The 24,119-nt window shown below is 44.1% G+C and overlaps 1 protein-coding gene across 1 annotated transcript; it reads left to right on the forward strand.

The window, feature by feature from the left end:
* Positions 1 to 1,838: 1,838 nt before the first annotated feature.
* Positions 1,839 to 22,195, forward strand: LOC108707776 (immunoglobulin superfamily member 3-like). The gene is made up of 10 exons (XM_018245754.2): positions 1,839 to 2,034; positions 3,536 to 3,913; positions 4,402 to 4,809; positions 12,896 to 13,273; positions 13,717 to 14,109; positions 14,249 to 14,632; positions 17,968 to 18,372; positions 18,631 to 19,026; positions 20,556 to 20,960; positions 21,445 to 22,195. The coding sequence occupies exons 1-10, from the start codon at positions 1,992 to 1,994 to the stop codon at positions 21,717 to 21,719; spliced, it is 3,465 nt and encodes a 1,154-aa protein (XP_018101243.1). The 5' UTR covers positions 1,839 to 1,991; the 3' UTR covers positions 21,720 to 22,195.
* Positions 22,196 to 24,119: the final 1,924 nt, after the last annotated feature.

Genomic DNA, 24,119 nt, shown 5'->3' on the forward strand with positions numbered 1-24,119 from the left:
TCCTTGTCCTTTAAGCATTAGCAAGAGCAAGAAACCTTAGTTTAGAAATTGGATTGTGCTAAAGCATTTCTCCAAGTACATCCCATCTATTTTACTTCCCCCATCAAACATCTGCACCCCCACTGTCCGACTACTGCAGTCTGCACCCCGTGACTTGTTTGAGCTGAGCTCTCTGTGTCACAATGAAGAGGGCCTGTGACGTCTCTATTATAAACCCTGAAGAAAAGAACTGAATAAGCACATTATTTTAATATTTATTAAAATGTTATTTATTGTATTATTAAATGGATCCACATTCTCAACCCACACCATTTTACTATTAATATACATATTTTCAGGATTAATCTTTACATGTGAAGCAATCAGTTCCTCATTTTTGCTTTCTTGATTGCTGCTTTATAACACTTATTATTTTTAGTATTTGTTTACTCTTAAATAAGCAGTTGCCCTCAGATCTGTATTTATTTCTGGTGCTGACCTTGGCACTAGACTTCAGCAAACTCCCCCACTCATGCAGATCCTGAGTGTCCCAATAACCTAAGCATCCTACTAACCTGACCCTCCCACTTACCTGATTGTACTACTAACCTGACCCTCCCACTTACCTGATTGTACTACTAACCTGACCCTCCCACTTACCTGATTGTACTACTAACCCGACCCTCCCACTTACCTGATTGTACTACTAACCTGACCCTCCCACTTACCTGATTGTACTACTAACCTGACCCTCCCACTTACCTGATTGTACTACTAACCTGACCCTCCCACTTAGAGAGAGAGAGAGAGAGAATCTTGTTCACAATTTAAAGGAGATTTAGCTCCACTGACTTTAAAATCTATTTACTTATTTCATAATAAAATATTTTTTAAAGACACCCTGTTGGTGGTTCAGCCAGTCCTAATCACCATTAATTGTGTGCTTGGATAATAACTGTGGGAAACTCCTCAACGGCACCTGTAGTAACTGGTGAATCTGCAGCAGTGAGACAGGGGTGCTGGTGGGACTACACTCAGAGAGAGAGGGGAGCAATGTGCCTTAGTCCCCCCCAATGGTGATCTCTAAATACCTGCCTACCCCCAGTTCCAACCCTGAGCCTATGACTGCAGGCATTATAGCTGCTATGAGGTCACCCACTGTCCATGACATCATCAACTTCATATGGACATTAAAGGGGAGCCATTGCACAAAACATTATTCCAAATCCTATTTTATTGTATTAGCCATGCCAAATAAGCTTTATTTTGAACTGTATACATTTTTTGAATTGTTTCCTTCAGTCTGGGAGGGAGGAGTCATTCTGTGACACTGTTGTTAAGGCAACTTAATACAATTTTGTTTGTTTGTGCAGCAGAATGGGGGAGGGGGCTGATGTCCATCCCAACGCATTGGTTACTCCGACATGCAGGAAGTGCTGAATGGAAAGTGAAAGGCATAGAGGAGGGGCAGGCGATATTTGATTGACAGCTGAGACTTTTAAATAAGTTTACAAGAGCTACAAATGAAATTAAAAAAGAAATTGGGTTTCATGTTTAATTTGAAAAGTACTTTTATTATTATAGCTTTTATGTCTGGGTGACAGGTCCACTTTAAGCATCTGGCAGATTCAGTCCATTCTGTCCACCGTGGGCCACCAGCCTTCCTGCTAATATGCCAGCCAACTGTGTGTGTGCAAGTGTGTAATTGTGTGTGTGAGCGTGCGAGTGAGTGTATGAGAGTGTGTACATGTATGAATGTGTGTGCATGTGTGTGAGTATGTGTGAGTGTGCATGTGTGTGTGCAAGTGAGTGTGCATGTGTGTGAGTATGTGTGTGAGTGTGTGTGTGAGTGTGTGTGAGTGTGTGTGTGAATGTGCGAGTGTGTGTCAGTGTCTGAGTTGTGTGGTTGGCAGAACACTGTCTGTGGTTTCCTGTGGTGGGAAGTGAGTGTCTGATTCTTATTGAGAAGTAAAGCAACTTCAGTCTCTCACAATCTCATTGTGTCTGTGATCATGGCTCCAGCCTTTGGAGGTCTCCTGCTGCTTGGCATTCTGGGTAAGGGTCCTCTACCTTCTTTTTGTTGTTTGAGATATTACTGTTTTGGGGCTTGTGACAGTTGTTAAAGCTGAGGTCCGTGGGGGAGGCAATTGTGTATTATGTGACATTCAGGTGGGACCATAGGACTCGCCACAAATAGAGTCTGACACCAGTCACGCCATCGAGTTTAATGCAGTTTGGTTTTAACTTGTGTCACATTTTACATCCGCATTGTTGTACAAACTGACACATTATATCCAGCAACTACACACTTGGACATATCATGTCCCACAATCCTCTGCTAGACTCTCACTAAACTCTCAGTCTCTGGGGTTTTCTCTTCCTCTCCCTCTCACTTGTTCCTTTCACCAACACTTCAGCTCAGCATGAGAATAAACACAGATTCCTTCCCAGCTACTCACACTCACCCTCCTCCAGCACATGGACGTCTCCAGGGCCACTCACCCTCTTCCAGGGCCACTCACCCTCCTCCAGGAGCCACTCACCCTCCTCCAGGGCCACTCACCCACCTCCAGGGCCACTCACCCTCCTCCAGGAGCCACTCACCCACCTCCAGGGCCACTCACCCTCCTCCAGGAGCCACTCACCCTCTTCCAGTGCCACTCACCCTCCTCCAGGAGCCACTCACCTACCTCCAGGAGCCACTCACCCTTCTCCAGGAGCCACTCACCCTCCTCCAGGAGCCACTCACCCTTCTCCAGGGCCACTCACCCTCCTCCAGGAGCCACTCACCCTCCTCCAGCAGGGCACTGAGTTGTAGTCCCACATCTCCCTTTATCTGCAGCCTCACATGACATAACTAGCTGTAACTGGGCAGCAGCAAATCCCTAAATGGAGTATGGAATGTATTCCATTCACTCCAGGGACCCATTTATCCAGCTTTTGCTGAATACAGCCACACTTGCTGCAGAAACATATTTTTTTCCTGGAGTTTTCCATTCATCAGTCTAATACTTGTGAAAATCCCACATAAACATTACAATCTCAAGCTCATCTCTTACAATCCCCACTGCATCAATAGCTTTTATTATAGAGACGGAAAGTGGCAACGCCCAACATTGCCACCAATGTCACTCAGTCAATTGCCCCAAGACGTGGTTATGTAGCTTTAAGTGGGAATATTCAATTAACCACTGATATATGTTGTCTTTGTGTAATCAGTTGTCTGCAGCCCTAAATCTTCCCAATCTGTCTGACTAGCAGTGTCAGACTTTCTGGCCTGTGACTCTCTGCTGTGATCCTGTTTTGCTTTCAGTACCGCAGTTTATTAGCTGTATGTACCACAAGCCCTTGAGTTACTCAACCCTGAATCTTTCCAATTACTCTGCCTGCCACTGTCAGACTTACTGGCCTCTAACTCTCTGCTGTGATCCTGTTCTGCTTTTCTGCCCATGAATTCCCCGACGATTCCTCTTAGCCCAATAGATTTGTCAGCATTTTCTTTGTGGGAGGAATATAAAAGTATCTGATTGACTCGAGTGTCCCAATTCTCTTGCAGGTGCCTCCTGGGCCCAGCGGGAAGTGACCATACAACAGGGGCCCCTGTATCGTACAGAAGGCACACACATCAGTATCTGGTGCATGGTGCGTGGGTACCAGGGACCCTCAGGACAGACTTTTGATTGGTCAATATACCTGCCCTCTGCCCCTAACAAGGAGATCCAGATAGTCAGCAGCAACAAGACTTCCTTCTCCTATGCCATCTACTCACAGCGAGTGCGCTCCAGGGACATCTACGTGGAGCGAGTGAGCGGGGACCATGCCCTGTTACATATCCGCCAGCTGCAGGAACAGGACGAGGGGGAGTACGAGTGCCACACCCCCAACACTGACCCCACATTTCATGGCAGTTACAGCGCCAAGATGAACCTGTACGGTAAGAGCCAGGAGACTTCCCATCATTCCTCAGCAATGGGGACCCTGTCTCACTCATGTCTACACCTTGCAAGAAAAGGGGAGGGGGTGCAGGTTAAAGGAAAAGTAAAGTGCCTGGTATTATCCATTAGGAATTCATCATGAGAAGCTTTAGGACTGGGGAGAAGTGGGTGTATGTGTGGGGGTGAATAAATGGAGATACTAATATGGGCACCAATAAAATTCACAATTATTTTCAAAGTCCAGTGCATGTGACCCGTGGTCCACTCACTGCCCAGATTGTGAAGTTCTAGTATATAAGGATATATAGCACAAACACCTTTATTTATATGACTTTAAATCTGAGACAATGGCCTGATCCCTTTATCAGCTTCATAACGTTGCATGTGTCATATAAACTTAACTGTCATATTCTTGAACTGCTGGAGGCCCATCATGTTCCCAAGAATCACTGGGCTGGGGCTCACATTGTCTTTCTTCTTCCCTTAGTCCTACCTGACACCCTAGTGGTCATGATGCCCCCGCAGGACCTACAGAAACTAGAAGGGACCCCACTGGAGTTGTACTGCCACGTGTCAGTGTCACCCACTCAGCACACTCACCTCTCCATCACGTGGCTACTTACCTCTGGGAGGGACATGGAAATCGTAAGCCTGACCAGGGACTTTGTGCTTCTCCCGGGGGCCGGGTATATGGACCGATTCCTTGCTGGGGACGTGCGAATGGACAAACTCAACAGCACCCACTACAGACTGCAGATTCGGGCCCTGCAGAAGTCAGAGCAGGGTCACATCTCTTGTCAGGCCCAGGAATGGATCCAGGATCCAGATGGGAAGTGGACCATCATTACCCAGAAGCAGTCGAACAGAACCAGTGTCATGGTCCAACCTCTGGGAGGTAAAGAAAATGCTTTCCTTCTGGGGGAACTAGTGGGAATGAAGATTCAGAGTAGAAATGTGCACCAGATGCAGTTAAATCATAAAATTATGGTACAAGGGGATAATCTATACCCATTCTGCAGGATATACAGCACTGTCTGTATGAGTCAGGGATAAAATAATATGGGATCCATCAAGTAGGACCATCTTGGCCTTGTCCTATAGGATATACAGCACTGTCTGTATGAGTCGGGGATTAGGGATGTAGCGAACGTCGGAAAAAAAGTTCGCGAACATATTCGCGAACTTGCGCAAAAATGCGAGAGGTTCGCGAACGGTTCGCGAACCCCATAGACTTCAATGGGAAGGCGAACTTTAACATCTAAAAAAGACATTTCTGGCCAGAAAAATGATTTTAAAGTTGTTTAAAGGGTGCACCGACCTGGACAGTGGCATGCCAGAGGGGGATCAAGGGCAAAAATGTATCTGAAAAATCTGCCTGTGTGTGCTTGGAAGAGATAGTGTAGGGGGAGAGCTGTTAGTGATTTCAGGGACAGATGATAGTAAGTTTGCTGGCTAGTAATCTGCTTGATACTGCTCTGCATTGGAGGGACAGAAGTCTGCAGGGATTTGAGGGACATTTTAGCTTAGGTAGCTTTGCTGGCTAGTAATCTACTGTTCTCTTTAAACAACTGCCATACGTTGACCTTGTAGGCATTGTTTGCCCAGTTTTTATGGACGCAGCCACTGAAGCACAGTTGCCAGACAAAATATGCCATATAAATGCTGAAAATAGTCATTTTTCGCCATACGTTGACCTTGTAGACATTGTTTGCCCAGTTTTTTTGGTTGCAGCCACTGAAGCACAGTTGCCAGAAAAAATATGCCATATAAATGCTGAAAATAGTCATTTTTTGCCATACGTTGACCTTGTAGGCATTGTTTGCCCAGTTTTTTTGGTCGCAGCCACTGAAGCACAGTTGCCAGAAAAAATATGCCATATAAATGCTGAAAATAGTAATTTTTCGCCATACGTTGACCTTGTAGACATTGTTTGCCCAGTTTTTTTGGTTGCAGCCACTGAAGCACAGTTGCCAGAAAAAATATGCCATATAAATGCTGAAAATAGTCATTTTTTGCCATACGTTGACCTTGTAGGCATTGTTTGCCCAGTTTTTTTGGTCGCAGCCACTGAAGCACAGTTGCCAGAAAAAATATGCCATATAAATGCTGAAAATAGTAATTTTTTGCCATATACGTTGAGTCAACGTATGGCAAAAAATGACTATTTTCAGCATTTATATGGCATATTTTTTCTGGCCTCTGTGCTTCAGTGGCTGCGGCCAAAAAAACTGGGCAAACAATGCCTACAAGGTCAACGTCGTTGACCTTGTAGGCATTGTTTGCCCAGTTTTTGAAAAATGATGCCATATAAATGCAGAAAATATGCATTTTTTTGGTCGCAGCCACTGAAGCACAGTTGCCAGAAAAATTATGCCATATAAATGCTGAAAATATAAATTTTTTTGGTTGCAGCCACTGAAGCACAGAGGCCAGAAAAATTATGCCATATAAATGCTGAAAATATAAATTTTTTGGTTGCAGCCACTGAAGCACAGAGGCCAGAAAAATTATGCCATATAAATGCTGAAAATATAAATTTTTTTGGTTGCAGCCACTGAAGCACAGAGGCCAGAAAAATTATGCCATATAAATGCTGAAAATATGCATTTTTTTGGTTGCAGCCACTGAAGCACAGAGGCCAGAAAAATTATGCCATATAAATGCAGAAAATATGCATTTTTTTGGTTGCAGCCACTGAAGCACAGAGGCCAGAAAAATTATGCCATATAAATGCAGAAAATATGCATTTTTTTGGTTGCAGCCACTGAAGCACAGAGGCCAGAAAAATTATGCCATATAAATGCAGAAAATATGCATTTTTTTGGACGCAGCCACTGAAGCACAGTTGCCAGAAAAAATATGCCATATAAATGCTGAAAATAGTCATTTTTTGCCATACGTTGACCTTGTAGACATTGTTTGCCCAGTTTTTTTGGTTGCAGCCACTGAAGCACAGAGGCCAGAAAAAATTAAACCAGTAGGGTTTGCACCCTAGTTTGTAACGGTGGCGGAGGGAGGAGGAGGACGCTAAAGGACAGCTGTGTGTGGAGTCATGAGGCTTGAAGAGAAGGACAGCTGCATAGAAGTCAGAACAAGTCTTCCGGCGTGCAGTAACCCTCCGAGATCCACCCCTCATTCATTTTAATAAAGGTCAGGTAATCGACACTTTTGTGACCTAGGCGAGTTCTCTTCTCAGTTACAATCCCTCCTGCTGCACTGAAGGTCCTTTCTGAGAGCACACTTGAGGCTGGGCAAGACAAGAGGTTCATGGCAAATTGTGACAGCTCTGGCCACAGATCAAGCCTGCGCACCCAGTAGTCCAGGGGTTCATCGCTCCTCAGAGTGTCGATATCTGCAGTTAATGCCAGGTAGTCCGCTACCTGCCGGTCGAGGCGTTCTTTGAGGGTGGATCCAGAAGGGTTGTGGCGCTGCCTTGGACAGAAAAACATTTGCATGTCTGACGTTACAGACTGGCCAAAGGGCTTTGTCCTTGCAGGTGTGCTCGTGGCAGGATTACTGGCACCTCTGCCCCTGGAATGTTGATGAGTTCCTGAAGTGACATCACCCTTAAAAGCATTGTACAACATGTTTTGCAGGCTGGTTTGTAAATGCCGCATCTTTTCGGACTTGTGGTATGTTGGTAACATTTCTGACACTTTATGCTTGTACCGAGGGTCTAGTAGCGTTGCGACCCAGTACAGGTCCTTCTCCTTAAGCCTCTTGATACGGGGGTCCTTCAACAGGCATGACAGCATGAAAGACCCCATTCTCACAAGGTTGGATGCAGAGCTATCCATCTCCGCTTCCTCATTATCAAGGACTGCATCATCCACGGTCTCCTCCCCCCAGCCACGTACAAGACCAGGGGTCCCCAAAAGGTCACCACTAGCCCCCTGGGAAGCCTGCTCCTGTTGGTCCTCCTCCTCCTCCTCCACAAAGCCACCTTCCTCCTCTGACTCCACTTCTGGCACCTCTCCCTGCGTTGCAGCAGGTGCCTGGGTTCGTTCTGGTGATTCCGACCAGAAATCGTGCGCTTCCAGCTCCTCGTCACGCTGGTCTACAGCCTCATCTGTCACTCGTCGCACGGCACGCTCCAGGAAGAAAGCGAAGGGTATTAGGTCGCTGATGGTGCCTTCGGTGCGACTGACCATATTTGTCACCTCTTCAAAAGGTCGCATGAGCCTGCAGGCATCGCGCATAAGCACCCAGTAACGGGGGAAAAAAATCCCCAGCTCTGCAGATCCAGTCCTACCACCCAGTTCAAAAAGGTACTCGTTGACGGCCCTTTGTTGTTGCAGCAGACGTTCCAACATAAGGAGCGTTGAATTCCAGCGAGTCTGGCTGTCAGAAATCAAACGCCTGACTGGCATGTTGTAGCGCTGCTGAATGTCAGCAAGGCGTGCCATGGCTGTGTAGGAACGTCTGAAATGGGCCGACACCTTTCTGGACTGGGTGAGAACGTCCTGGAATCCTGGGTACTTGGAGACAAAACGTTGGACTATTAAATTTAACACATGTGCCATGCAGGGCACATGTGTTAAATTGCCTAGTCTCAACGCTGCCAAAAGATTGCTTCCATTGTCACACACCACTTTTCCGATCTGCAGTTGGTGTGGGGTCAGCCACCGATCGGCCTGTGACTGCAGAGATGACAGGAGTACAGATCCGGTATGGTTTTTGCTTTCCAGGCACGTCATCCCCAAGACAGCGTGACAACGGCGTACCTGGCACGTCGAATAGCCTAGGGGGAGCTGGGGGTGCACAGGTGTGGAGGAGGAGAAGGAGGACCCAGCAGCAGAGTAAGAAGAAGAAGAGGAAGAAGACGAGGTAGAGAGCGATGGAGGAGTAGAGGTGGTGGCAGAACCGCGTGCAATCCGTGGCGGTGACACCAACTCCACTGTTGTTGTTGAGCTACCCATTCCCTGCTTCCCAGCCATTACCAAGTTCACCCAGTGGGCAGTGTAGGTGACATACCTGCCCTGACCATGCTTGGAGGACCATGCGTCAGTAGTCATATGGACCTTTGGCCCAACACTAAGTGACAGAGATGCGGTAACTTGGCTCTGCACATGTTGGTACAGGTGTGGTATTCCCTTTTTAGAAAAAAAATTGCGGCTGGGTACCTTCCACTGCGGTGTCCCAATTGCTACAAATTTGCGGAAGGCCTCAGAGTCCACCAGCTGGTATGGTAAAAGCTGGCGGTCTAAGAGTGCAGACAAGCCAGCTGTCAGACGCCGGGCAAGGGGGTGACAGTCAGACATTGGCTTCTTACGCTCAAACATGGCCTTCACAGAAACTTGGCTGGTGGCAGATGACTGGGAATGGGAACAGGTGGTCAAGGTGGAAGGCGGAGTGGAGGGTGGTTCAGACGGGTCAAGGAGAGCAGAGGTAGAGCAGTAAGATGCTGGACCAGAAGGAGTGTGGCTTTTAGTTTGCCTGTTGCCTTTGAGGTGTTGCTCCCAAAGTGCTTTGTGCTTGCCGCTCATGTGCCTTTGCATAGAAGTTGTACCTATGTGGCTGTTGGGCTTACCAAGGCTCAGTTTCTGACTGCACTCATTGCAAATTACAATGCTTTTGTCAGAGGCACACACATTAAAAAAATCCCACACTGCTGACTTTTTGGAAGTGTGCGATCTGGCGGTAACAGTAGAAGTTGGCGGCATTGGCGGCAATGGCGGGTGCGTTGGCCGGCTGAACACAGGTGCCGATACATGTTGTTGCCCTACTGATCCCTGCGGGCTGTCCTCCCTGCTTCTTCTAAGTCTTATTCTCCTACTGCCTCTCTGACTCTCCGTCTCTCCATCTGAACTACCCTCCTCTTGCTCTCTTCTACTAGGCACCCACAAAACATCAATCTCCTCATCATCATTCTCCTCAGATGCATCAATTTCTTCTGACACATCACAGAAGGAAGCAGCAGCGGGGACCTCCTCCTCATCACTAATTATGTCCATCTCTGTCGTGTTCTCTGCCAGAATTAAATCTGGTGTAACGTCCTCATCTCCTTCATCTTCTTCTGGCAATAATGGTTGCGCATTACTCAGTTCAAGAAACTCATGGGAAAATAACTCCTCTGACTCCAGTGAAGAAGGGGCACCGGTGGTGGAGGAAGTGTTACGTGGGGTGGCCATAGCAGTGGAGGATGAGGAGGATGTTGTGGTAAAGTTAGAAACGGTAGAGGATGGGGTGTGCTGTGTAAGCCAGTCAACTACCTCTTCAGCATTTTGGGAGTTCAGGGTCATTGGCTTTTTAAAACTGGGCAATTTGCTAGGGCCACAGGATTGCATAGCAGCACGGCCCCTAGCACGGCCTCTGCGTGGCGGCCTGCCTTTGCCTGGCATTATTTTTAAAAAAACAACAACAACAAAAACTCAGTTGGTTTTTCTGGAAACGATAATACACACAGCTAGATGGCAGTTTGAAGAAAACAGTGTGCAAATAATGCCTACAAGATCAACGTATACACTACTACAGCGGTGGATACGGATTACGTAAAATATATGAATGCTGCTTGAAAAAAAGTAACTCAAGTGGTTTTTCTAGAGACGATAATATTATCAATATTTAGACAAAATGTGAACAAGCTCACACAGCTAGATGGCGGTTTGAAGAAAACACTGTGCAAATACTGCCCACAAGATCAACGTATACACTACTACAGCGGTGGATACGGATCTCGTAAAATTTATTATGGCTGCTTGAAAAAAGTCACTCCGGTCTTTTTTCTGGAGACGGTAATATTATGGATATTTAGACAGAATGTGAACAAGGTCACACAGCTAGATGGCAGTTGGTTGAATAACACACTGGGCAAAAAATGCCTACAGGGCAAATAATGCCTAAAAGGTCAACTTATACACTACTACAGCGATGGATACGGATTACGTAAAATATATTATGGCTGCTTGAAAAAAGTCACTCCGGTGTTTTTTCTGGAGACGGTAATATTATGGATATTTAGACAGAATGTGAACAAGGTCACACAGCTAGATGGCAGTTGGTTGAATAACACACTGGGCAAAAAATGCCTACAGGGCAAATAATGCCTAAAAGGTCAACTTATACACTACTACAGCGATGGATACGGATTACGTAAAATATATTATGGCTGCTTGAAAAAAGTCACTCCGGTGTTTTTTCTGGAGACGGTAATATTATGGATATTTAGACAGAATGTGAACAAGGTCACACAGCTAGATGGCAGTTGGTTGAATAACACACTGGGCAAAAAATGCCTACAGGGCAAATAATGCCTAAAAGGTCAACTTATACACTACTACAGCGATGGATACGGATTACGTAAAATATATTATGGCTGCTTGAAAAAAGTCACTCCGGTGTTTTTTCTGGAGACGGTAATATTATGGATATTTAGACAGAATGTGAACAAGGTCACACAGCTAGATGGCAGTTGGTTGAATAACACACTGGGCAAAAAATGCCTACAGGGCAAATAATGCCTAAAAGGTCAACTTATACACTACTACAGCGATGGATACGGATTACGTAAAATATATTATGGCTGCTTGAAAAAAGTCACTCCGGTGTTTTTTCTGGAGACGGTAATATTATGGATATTTAGACAGAATGTGAACAAGGTCACACAGCTAGATGGCAGTTGGTTGAATAACACACTGGGCAAAAAATGCCTACAGGGCAAATAATGCCTAAAAGGTCAACTTATACACTACTACAGCGGTAGTAAAATAAAAAAAGTAAAATAAAAAAAAATGAATATTAAAAAAAAAAAATTAAAGTTGGTGCTGCTGAACTACTAGGAGCAGCAGATTAGCACACCAGTCCCACTCCCCAACACTGCTAGACTAATAGCACTGGGCTCTTATAGTAGTAGTAGTAGTAGTAGTAGTAAAACAACAAAAAAATAAATAAAAGCAGTCCTTACAAGGACTACTGTTATTGCAGCAGTCAGCAGATGAGATCAGAAGCAGGACAGCTGCCCACTGCAGCTACATACAGAGCACTGCAGTAGAAGGTAGATTACTAGCCAGCAAAGCTACCTAAGCTTAAATGTCCCTCAAACCCCTGCAGACTTCTGTCCCTCCAATAACAGAGCAGTATCAAAACGATTACTAGCCAGCAAACTTTCAACTGTCCCTGAAATCACTAACAGGCAGCAGCTCTCTCCCTACACTATCTCTTCAGCACACACAGGCAGAGTGAAAAAACGCTGCAGGGCTTCGGTTTTTATAGGGAAGGGGAGTGGTCCAGGGGAGAGCTTCCTGATTGGCTGCCATGTACCTGCTGGTCTGGGGTGAGAGGGCAAAAAAAAGCGCCAACAATGGCGAACCCAAAATGGCGAACGTCGCCCGACGTTCGCGAACTTCCGGCGAGCGCGAACACCCGATGTTCGCGCGAACAAGTTCGCCTGCGAACAGTTCGCGCCATCTCTATCGGGGATAAAATAATCTCGGGGATACAATAATATGGGGTCCATCAAGTAGGCATCTGAGCTTGTCCTGCAGGATATACAGCACTAAAAGCTGAGCAGAATTTTGAAACTTCCCATTTAGCTGGGGGGTGACTGTCATGGCCACTAGTGAGTAACCCCTCACCCCCCATTCCTATAGACTTTCTGCAAATGTGAGGCTGAAGGAGCTCCTGGTGCAGAGAGATGTGCAGCGGGCGCAGTACCTGCGAGTCACACAGAATTGCATGCGACCAGTCACACCCGCAGGCACTGGCATGGACACAAGACTCATGCTGATCTCTGTGTCTCTTTGGACATCGTATGTGCCATGGATGTTGCCCCAGTTTGATCCCATTTGATCCAATAGCTGATGCCTCATGTCAGCAGGTGCTGGTGCATTTAGTCTCCGGGGCTCAGATCCAAAGAACAGAACTGGGACCTTCCCCTCTATGGCCACATGGCACTATACCTAATTTACCGCTTTGGCCTGCAGAGGGATTAAGAATAAACAACATGGAATTCTGGGAATTAATGTCATTGTTTCTCATTTCAGGGAATGACTTTGAGGTTCAGGCCCAGGCCACTGACTCCCCCATTCTTCCAGGGAGCCCCCTAGAGGTCACTTGTACCATCAGCACCCAGGACCCAACTGGGCGCCTATTCCATGTTACGTGGCTGCTGGACAGCAAGAAAGTGGTCTCCCTACACCCATCCGGCATCCTCTCCTTCGGAGGGAACTTGGGGGCTAGAAATACTCTGGGGCAAATCTCTGTAGGTAGGAGAACCCTGGTGTCCTGGTACTTAAGGATCAGCCAAGTCCTTAGGGAAGATGGAGGCTCCTACACCTGTCAGGTCTCAGAGGAGAGAGCAGCTCAGGGGCCAACAGAGAGCAAGACCTCAGCCCCCGTGTCTGTCATTGTGGCACAGAAAGGTAAGTTATAGGGGTTCTCTTTCCGTCCATGGGTATGTGGTTCCCTGGCAGTCCGTGGGTATGGGGTTCCCTGGCAGTCCGTGGGTATGGGGTTCCCTGGCAGTCTGTGGGTATGGGGTTCCCTGGCAGTCCGTGGGTATGGAGTTCCCTGGCAGTCCGTGGGTATGGAGTTCCCTGGCAGTCTGTGGGTATGGGGTTCCCTGGCAGTCCGTGGGTATGGAGTTCCCTGGCAGTCTGTGGGTATGGAGTTCCCTGGCAGTCTGTGGGTATGGGGTTCCCTGGCAGTCCGTGGGTATGGGGTTCCCTGGCAGTCCGTGGGTATGGGGTTCCCTGGCAGTCTGTGGGTATGGGGTTCCCTGGCAGTCCATGGGTATGGGGTTCCCAGTGGGTGGTGAGTAGGTTCCCTTCCAGCAATAAATGTTGATTTCTCTTTCCCATTGCAGAGAGTCAGCTGGGAGTGATACTCAGCACTTCTGTACACAAGGTGTATGAGGGGGAATCGGTGCAGTTCCAGTGCCAGGTGACGGGATATTCAGGTTTGGTGTCCCTGAGTTGGTACATGACGGGGTCTGATGGGCAGCGGGCAGAGCTGGTGGCATTACAACGGGATGGATCCCTGGTGGTGGGTGAGACTTACTTGGATCGGCACAACGAGGGGCTCCTGCTGGCACAGAGGATGGAGGGGGGTCACTTCTCTCTTAAACTGGAGCAGGTGAGGGCAAGAGACAAGGGCAAATACACCTGCCAGGCCACAGAGTGGCAAATAGGATCCGACTCCAATTGGATAAAACTGGGCAGTCAGAGTGCAGAGAAGGAAGTGGACATCACCCCACTGGGTAAGAGTTTGCTGCCCCCATGTATTATGTGGTATTAGGTTCCTATTGTCTGGGCATTTGGGGTGAATTCCTTCATTCACTCACTGAGTGCCCACTGTGCTGCCATACCGCTCCATTCTCTATTCCTCTTTTCCCACAGGCTCCTCCCTCTCATTGAGTCTGAGTGTCAGGAGCTCACAGGTGATCACTGGCAGCACCATCCGCCTGATCTGCAAAGTGTCAGCTGAATATTCATTGCTTGGCAAACCTAAGTCTTGGTCTTGGCACCACCAGAACAGCTCTGATCCCAACCGCCAGTTCCAGCAGCTGGTAAAGAGCCACTACACTGGCACCACAGTCTGGCACGAGGGGATGTCCGGCTTCCAGGGGAAACTTCAACTGGAGATAAGAGTCGACTACTCAGTACTGACAGTTTATAACATTGAGAGAGGACAGGCTGGTTTGTACTGCTGTAAAGTGGGTATTGTCAATGATCAAGCGGGAACCACCTCAAACAAACTGGCCATACAACTCACTGTACCAGGTACGGACCTGCTCATGTTGGTAGCCATTACTCTTACTGGCACAGCCTGGCATTGGTACAGGAGTGGGCGGCACAGTGAAGCCCTTAGTCACATTAGGAGCCAGTGTGTGCGTCACAGAGTCACACTTATGGGGGGGGGGGGTAGGTAAAGGCACAAAAGCTGTGTGTGGGGGGGGGACAGTCGTGGGAGAGAAAAGTATATAAGAGACTGAGTGTGTAACTGGCAGGTTCCTGTGAAATGAGGATGTTACTGAAACTCTGGTGTCTGTGTCTCTTATTGCCCCATCCAGAATGTGCACAGCAGTTGTGGGCTACAGGGCTCAAATAGGATATTAATGAAATAGAGAAAGTACAGAGAAGAGCGACTAAGCTGATAAAGGGAATGGAAGGGATCAGTTATGGGGAAAGGCAAGTTGTGATTGTTACACAGTTAAGGGGGATATGATCACTATATATAAATATATAAGGGGGTTATGATCACTATATATAAATATATAAGGGGATATGATCACTATATATAAATATATAAGGGGATATGATCACTATATATAAATATATAAGGGGATATGATCACTATATATAAATATATAAGGGGATATGATCACTATATATAAATATATAAGGGGATATGATCACTATATATAAATATATAAGGGGGATATGATCACTATATATAAATATATAAGGGGGATATGATCACTATATATAAATATATAAGGGGATATGATCACTATATATAAATATATAAGAGGGATATGATCACTATATATAAATATATAAGGGGATATGATCACTATATATAAATATATAAGGGGATATGATCACTATATATAAATATATAAGAGGGATATGATCACTATATATACATATATAAGGGGGATATGATCACTATGTAGAAATATATAAGGGGATATGATCACTATATATAAATATATAAGGGGGATATGATCACTATATATAAATATATAAGGGGGATATGATCACTATATATACATATATAAGGGGGATATGATCACTATGTAGAAATATATAAGGGGATATGATCACTATATATAAATATATAAGGGGATATGATCACTATATATAAATATATAAGGGGATATGATCACTATATATATAAATATATAAGGGGGATATGATCACTATATATACATATATAAGGGGGATATGATCACTATGTAGAAATATATAAGGGGATATGATCACTATATATATAAATATATAAGGGGATATGATCACTATATATAAATATATAAGGGGGATATGATCACTATATATAAATATATGAGGGATATGATCACTATATATAAATATATGAGGGATATGATCACTGTATATAAATATATGAGGGATATGATCACTGTATATAAATATATGAGGGATATGATCACTGTATATAAATATATAAGGGGGATATGATCACTATATATAAATATATAAGGGGGATATGATCACTATATATAAATATATAAGGGGGATATGATCACTATATATAAATATATAAGGGGGATATGATCACTATATATAAATATATAAGGGGATATGATCACTATATATAAATATATAAGGGGGATATGATCACTATATATAAATATATAAGGGGATATGATCACTATATATAAATATATAAGGGGATATGATCACTATATATAAATATATAAGGGGGATATGATCACTATATATAAATATATAAGGGGGATATGATCACTATATATACATATATAAGGGGGATATGATCACTATGTAGAAATATATAAGGGGATATGATCACTATATATAAATATATAAGGGGATATGATCACTATATATAAATATATAAGGGGATATGATCACTATATATAAATATATAAGGGGGATATGATCACTATATATACATATATAAGGGGGATATGATCACTATGTAGAAATATATAAGGGGATATGATCACTATATATATAAATATATAAGGGGATATGATCACTATATATAAATATATAAGGGGGATATGATCACTATATATAAATATATGAGGGATATGATCACTATATATAAATATATGAGGGATATGATCACTGTATATAAATATATGAGGGATATGATCACTGTATATAAATATATGAGGGATATGATCACTGTATATAAATATATAAGGGGGATATGATCACTATATATAAATATATAAGGGGGATATGATCACTATATATAAATATATAAGGGGGATATGATCACTATATATAAATATATAAGGGGGATATGATCACTATATATAAATATATAAGGGGATATGATCACTATATATAAATATATAAGGGGGATATGATCACTATATATAAATATATAAGGGGATATGATCACTATATATAAATATATAAGAGGGATATGATCACTATATATAAATATATAAGGGGATATGATCACTATATATAAATATATAAGGGGATATGATCACTATATATAAATATATAAGGGGGATATGATCACTATATATAAATATATAAGGGGGATATGATCACTATATATAAATATATAAGGGGGATATGATCACTATATATAAATATATAAGGGGGATATGATCACTATGTAGAAATATATAAGGGGATATGATCACTATATATAAATATATAAGAGGGATATGATCACTATATATAAATATATAAGGGGGATATGATCACTATGTAGAAATATATAAGGGGATATGATCACTATATATAAATATATAAGAGGGATATGATCACTATATATAAATATATAAGGGGATATGATCACTATATATAAATATATAAGGGGGATATGATCACTATATATAAATATATAAGGGGGATATGATCACTATATATAAATATATAAGGGGGATATGATCACTATATATAAATATATAAGGGGGATATGATCACTATGTAGAAATATATAAGGGGATATGATCACTATATATATATATATGTGTATATATATATATATATATATATATATATATATATATATATATATATATATATATATATATAGGGACCATACTATTAGCTCCTCCCAGCAGACAGGAGGTTCGATGTAAAAGAGAGAAAGGGGTTGTGGGATTCTCTCCCTGAATCAGTTGAACTGTCAGATACATTAGGTAGGTACAAGGAAGGGATGTTTGCCTTTTTAGTGATAAATACAAGACTAATGATAATTAGTACAACGCTGATCCAGGGAAACCTCTCATTGGCCCATTGTAGTCAAAAAGTATTATTTCTCCTTTGTGGGGTAAATTAGAGTCAGATTTGGGGGTTACCTTCCTTCCTGTATATGAGTTCAGTAGAAATGATGTGAGAGTTGTGTTTATGCCCCTAAGCTGTTCTATCTCTGTTCTTCCCAGAGAGCCTGCTACTGTTGGAGACCTCCCCCGAGGAGCTGCTTCTCACCAGAGGACAAGATGACATGAGCATAACCTGCCACATCGACTCCAGGGTCCCCGGGGCCCAGGTGAGAGTCACATGGAAATTCTTTCCAGCTGGTGTCACATCAGCCCAAGAAATAGTAACTGTGACCCAGGAAGGGCTCCTGAGCTACAGCTCCGACATCTCATCTGCCCTGAGATCCAGAATCCTGATCGAGAGAAACTCCCCCGACTCCTTCACCCTACGGATCATGAGGCCAAGTCAAGAGCAGTGGGGCTCCTACGGATGTGCAGTGAGTGAGTGGCTCTTGGAAGGCTCTGGGAACTGGGTCAAACTAGGAGAGAAGAACACTGGGCTGGTTCCTGTGCAATTCAGGGATTCAGGTAAGTAGATAATGTCTATTTTCCAACATAGACTGTAGCACCCCCCCATCTCTCTAGGGAAAACCAGTTCTGAGCCCAACTGAGAGGGTCCATTTATTAAGCAAAGTTCTCTGTTACACCTTTTTATATATCAGGGTTCAAATATTATTCCCATGTGTCTCCTATTCAGTCTCCAGTCTCCCATATGTCTCATATTAAGTCTCCAGTCTCCCATGTTACTGTCCCCACCTCACCCCTCTCTGTATGATGTCTCCCCAGAAGAGACCCTGCATATTCCCAAGATGAACATCACGGCAGAAGTGACAGAGGCGGAGGATGTGACACTATACTGCCCCCTGGGGGACGTGAGGAGTCTGGCATCTAGATACTCATTGTCTTGGTACTTTCAGGCCTCTGGCTCCAGAATTTCCAAGCTCATTTATCAAGCAAGCTGGGAGGGTGTGATTGAGTATGAAGAGTCATTGGCCAAACGTCTGCTCTTGGTGGCCCCAAACTGGGGAAATTACAGTCTGATCCTGCAGAGTGTGGGGCTGGAGGATGCTGGAGTCTACCATTGCCAAGTGGAGGAATGGAGGCTGGAGCCAGAGGAAGGGGAGTGGAGGCTCAAGGCTGCAGATGGTTCAGGATTCCACAATCTCAAAGTTCTTTCCCCAGGTGAGACGCAAAAGTACAAGACATTGGGAACCAGAGTATGAATTGCAGCAGCCAGTCAGTATGTCTTGCCCCTTTAATGATCAGCACAAGCCTATTCATTGCACTCATAGTTACATACTTAGTTACATAGTTATATAGTTAGTTACATACTTAGTTACAAAGTGACATAGTTAGTTACATAGTTAGTTACAGTGACATAGTTAGTTACATAGTTAGTTACATAGTTACATAGTTAGTTACATACTTAGTTACATAGTGACATAGTTAGTTACATAGTTAGTTACATAGTTACATAGTTAGTTACATACTTAGTTACATAGTGACACAGTTAGTTACATAGTTAGTTACATAGTTACATACTTAGTTACATACTTAGTTACATAGTGACATAGTTAGTTACATAGTTAGTTACATAGTTACATACTTAGTTACATAGTTAGTTACATAGTTACATAGTTAGTTACATAGTTAGTTACATAGTTACATAGTTAGTTACATAGTTACACAGTTACATAGTTACATAGTTAAATTGGGTTGAAAACAGACAAAGTCCATCAAGTGCAACCCCTCCAAATGAAAACCCAGCCCCATACACACACCCCTCCCTACTGTCACATAAATGATATATCCCCATATCTATACTAACTATAGAGTTTAGTATCACAATAGCCTTTGTATTATGTCTGTCCAAGAAATCATCCAAGTCCCTCTTATAGTCATTAACTGAATCATCACCCGGCAGTGCATTCCCCAACCTCACTGTCCTCACTGTGATGAACCCCCTACTCTGTTCCTTTAAATGAAACTTCTTTTCCTCTAGTCTGAAGGGGAGGCCTCTGGTACGTGATTCTCTTTATGGGTAAAAAGGTCCCCTGCTATTTGTCTATAATGTCCTCTAATGTACTTGTAAAGTCTAATCATGTCCCCTCACAAGCGCCTTTTTTCCCCCAGAGAAAACAACCCCAACCTTGTCAGTCTCCCCTCATAATTTAACTCTTCCCTCCCTCTAACCAGTTTAGTTGCACTTAGTCTCTGCACTCTCTCCAGCTCATTTATATCCCTCTTAAGGACTGGAGTCCAAAACTGCCCCCATACTCCAGATGAGGCCTCACCAGGGACCTATAAAGAGACACAATTAGGTTTTCATCCCTTGAGTTAATGCTCTTTTTTTATACTAAACAGAATATTATTTGTTGTAGTGGCCACAGAATGACACTTCCTAGAGTTGCACAGTCTGTTATCCACAAATTCCCCAAATTCTTCTCAGCTAAGGAAACTGCCAACACACTGCCATTTAGTGTAGAACTTGCATTTATATTATTTTGGCCACCTCCAGGTCAATAACCCCAGAGTTGAGGTCCCTACTCATGATTAAATGAATCTATAGTAAGATCTATAAGATATAAAACCACACTGACACATACTCATAGTATTATTATTTGTAATGTTTGGTACTCCAGGTAGCACAACTCCCAGCACCCCCATCAGTGCAACTGTTTCTCACTACTGTCATTGTGTTTATATTTCAGGGGTCGGCCTTACTCTGAACAGCACCAACCTGACCCTACTTGTCCTGCAGGGGGGACAGAATAATATCACGTTGCCCTGCCAGGTTCTCAGCCTCTCCAGTACTAATTCTGCCCTGTCTGTGGCCTGGTGGAAATCCTCATTATTGGGGCAGGAGGAGCAGTTGCTGTTTAGTGTCAGTTACGAGGGGCAGTTTACGTACCCCACACAGGAGGAGTTGGAGGGGGCTCGGCTCCAGTTTGAGAGACCTTCAAAGCTTCTCTTCCTGCTCAGGATCCTGCAGCCCGGATTGGACAGTTCAGGGACGTATCACTGCAGAGTGAGGGAGAGTGTGTCCAGCCCCCGAGGAGCCCGATATCTACAGACGGAGCTCAGAGCTGGGAATATATCTGTCACCTTCCTGCCAGGTATGTGCCACGTGGGAGATATTGCCCCTCTATATAGTGCCGACCATTCCTTATGTGTGTGATGTGAGTGATACAAGTGTGGGTACAGGTGTGTGATATGTTAGTGTGTAAGACTTGTGCGTGTGCAGAGCACAAGATTGTGCAAGAGATCAGTGTGTGACATGTGTTACGTAGGTTTTGATGTGAGTGTGTGTAATGTGCACAGGAGGTGAGTGAGCGTGTGGGCAGGAGAGAGTATGAGTGCAGGGGTGAGTGTGTGAGTGCAGGGGTGAGTGAGCGTGTGGGCAGGAGTGAGAATGAGTGCAGGGGTGAGTATGTGAGTGCAGGGGTGAGTGTGCATGTGGGCTGGAGTGAGTATTGGTGCAGGGGTGAGTGTGCATGTGGGCAGCGGAAGTGTTTGTGCAGGATTGAGTGTGTATTTGGGTGGGCTGAGTGTGCAAGGCAGTGCACATATACATAAAAGGTTGATATTTTGTCTCCTCAGAAGAATCAGGCCCCTCCCAGATTTGCACAACTGCCTCTATTTTCCACTTGCTCCTGGGGGCGGCGGGGCTGCTGCTCCTATTGGTTGCTCTGCTGTTAGTTTTCGGGGGCAGACGTTGGTGCAGGGGAGTTGGCTCCACCAGGATGGATGGTCGGAAGGGCCACAGAGGACTTTGGGCTCCTACAAATATGGCTGATCCCCCTGTATATGGGGGCGCTGACATCGAGGAGAAGGAGCCAATGGGAATGGACCGGTATGAAGAGACCAAAGCATAAATCTCAGCTACTGCTTCAGTTCTGCTTCCCTCATACACAACAGACCCAGCTGATAATATCCAACCAGTATCCACCAATCAGCCAGTACAGACCAACAGGTCCCTCCAGCAACCTATCAGCTCCCAGTCAGGGCAAGCCAATAGGAACTGCCCTCAGCTCCCTGTCCAAACAAGACCCCTTTAATCATAAGGTCAATTGGACAACTGTCCAGGACCCACTGATCTGGGGCCCCACTGTGTCACAATGTTATTTTTAATTTCCCTCCCTGTTCCCCTTCTGCTGTCACCGCCGCTCCTCCTGCCCTGCTGATCCCGCTGCTCTTCTGTTCTTTGTGAGTCCTGTGTGTTCCACTGTGGAATGCACGGCCATCTTGGATTTTCAGCAGTGTATTGAGCAGACAGGGGGGGGGGAGCACAAGGAAAGAAAAAACTTTTGGTATTGGTATTGGTATTCCATTTACTTCTCCTTTAACATTAAAGGGGTTGTTCACCTTCAAATTAACTGTTAGTATGATGTAGAGATATTCTGAGACAATTTGCAATTGGTTTTCATTTTTTATTATTTGTAGTTTTTGACTTATTTAGCTTTTTATTCAGCAGCTCTCCAGTTTGTAATTTCAGCTGTCTGGTTGCTAGGGTCCAAATTCCCCTAGCAACCATGCACTGATGTGAATAAGAGACTGGAATATGAATAGGAGAGGCCTGAATAGAAAGATGAGGAATAAAAAGTAACAATAACAATACATTTGTAGCCTTGCAGAGCTTTTGTTTTTTAGATGGGGTCAGTGACCCCCATTTGAAAGCTGGAAAGAATCAGAAGACAAATAATAAAAAAAACTATTAACAATAAATAATGAAGAGGCACTGGGATTGGCTGCCTGATATCTGATTTGTAATAGTCAATCCCCAATTATCAGCTCCCTCCCCTGCCCTGTGGATTCTACAGCAAAGTGAGGGCCCCAAACAGGGAGTAAAATGGCCAGAGGTGGCCCATGGGCTGATCCAATTGTCCCACTGGGGTCAGGAAACTGGAGGCAAAGTTAGAGGGGTCGGGCTTTTGTTGGGCTGGTTTAGAAGCTGAGTTTGTAGTGATCCCTCCAGCAAAGGGCTGAACTTGATGCCCCTCAATTACTGGGACTACTCAGGAGGGTAATTAGGCCTGACAATCTCCTTCCAGCCAACCAGATTGTATGTTGCAGCCAAAACTGGGTTGGCCGTAATTATAGTGATCCAATTTTACTGGCACACAAAGCAGGGGGCACCCAGACTAAACCCAAAAAATCAATTGCTACAAAACTTATACAGAATGTTCCTCTGAGCACTTTTTCAGATTCTGCTTTTTTAGTTGAGTTATTTGCAGTTTTAGACATGTTTATGCTGCTAGACATGGGCTTGCAGGTCACTTTAAAGGCCCAGGGTGTCAGTGACCCTGACTGTCTCTATGCTGTCTGAAAATACTAATAATGCCAATAATAATAATTTGCTAAATAGAAATAATGTAAAATTAGTAAAAGTACTCACTGGAGCACCCTGATTAAGGGCAATTCATTTTTTGGGTTTAGATCCCTAAACTGTAACCTCTCTGCATTTGAATGAGCAGCCCCCCATTTGTATGAATAGGGAGTACCCAGAGAGGAGACGTAAGGTCAGTAAAGGGCAGCTGGGATGTACTGGGATGTACAGTGCTACGCTATATGTTGGCGCTATATAAATACATGTTAATAATAGTAATAAAATGTACTGGGAGATGTGACAGTTGTACCCCTCATTCACTAGACTTGAGCTTCTCCTGTATCTGTGCAATTACACTCAAGTCACACTAGGTGGCAGCACCACAACTTGTATAGGCCCAGTATTGTAGTGATATTAGATTTGTATTACATGCCCAGCGCAGGGGCCAGCACTATATGGGTCAATACCTCCCACATTTTGGACCCCATAATTACCACGTTCATTTACAAAATTTGGCAGGTTATGAAAGTTTCAACATATTTCTGTGTTTTCAGGCAGTTTTGCTAATGAAGGTGAATTGCCCTTTAAGCTGTGAGTAACTTCTCCCGAGGGATCTGTTATCTTATATTGTTACAATTACTTATTTGCTTATCTCAAAATTGTTACAAAAGTATCTTATCTGCAACTGTGGCTGTTCTGGGCTCTCTGCCAAAAGCCAATTAAGTTAGAAACTTTGTTTCTTTTTCTGTCTGTTCAGTGCAGAGAAAGTCTGGACTTTCCAGTACAAATGAGGGACTGCGGGTTGAGCTGTGAAAAGAGGGACTGTCCCTCTAAAAACAGGACAGTTGGGAGGTATACATTCACTTCAAGCCAATAAAACTGTGTTATTATTTTAATTACCAACTGCTAATTACTCGCACTGTCCTTATTTAGTCCCATTCCTTCAGCA

This window comes from Xenopus laevis, chromosome 2L (genome assembly GCF_017654675.1).
Source record: "Xenopus laevis strain J_2021 chromosome 2L, Xenopus_laevis_v10.1, whole genome shotgun sequence".
NCBI lineage: Eukaryota > Metazoa > Chordata > Amphibia > Anura > Pipidae > Xenopus > Xenopus laevis.

Bases quoted from the DNA above. Each gene is read 5' to 3' on its own strand.
- LOC108707776 (XM_018245754.2), top strand. From the start codon at position 1,992: ATGGCTCCAGCCTTTGGAGGTCTCCTGCTGCTTGGCATTCTGG. The intron at 3,914-4,401 runs GTAAGAGCCAGG...TTCTTCCCTTAG, and splicing joins CGCCAAGATGAACCTGTACG to TCCTACCTGACACCCTAGTG. The intron at 14,110-14,248 runs GTAAGAGTTTGC...CTTTTCCCACAG, and splicing joins AGTGGACATCACCCCACTGG to GCTCCTCCCTCTCATTGAGT.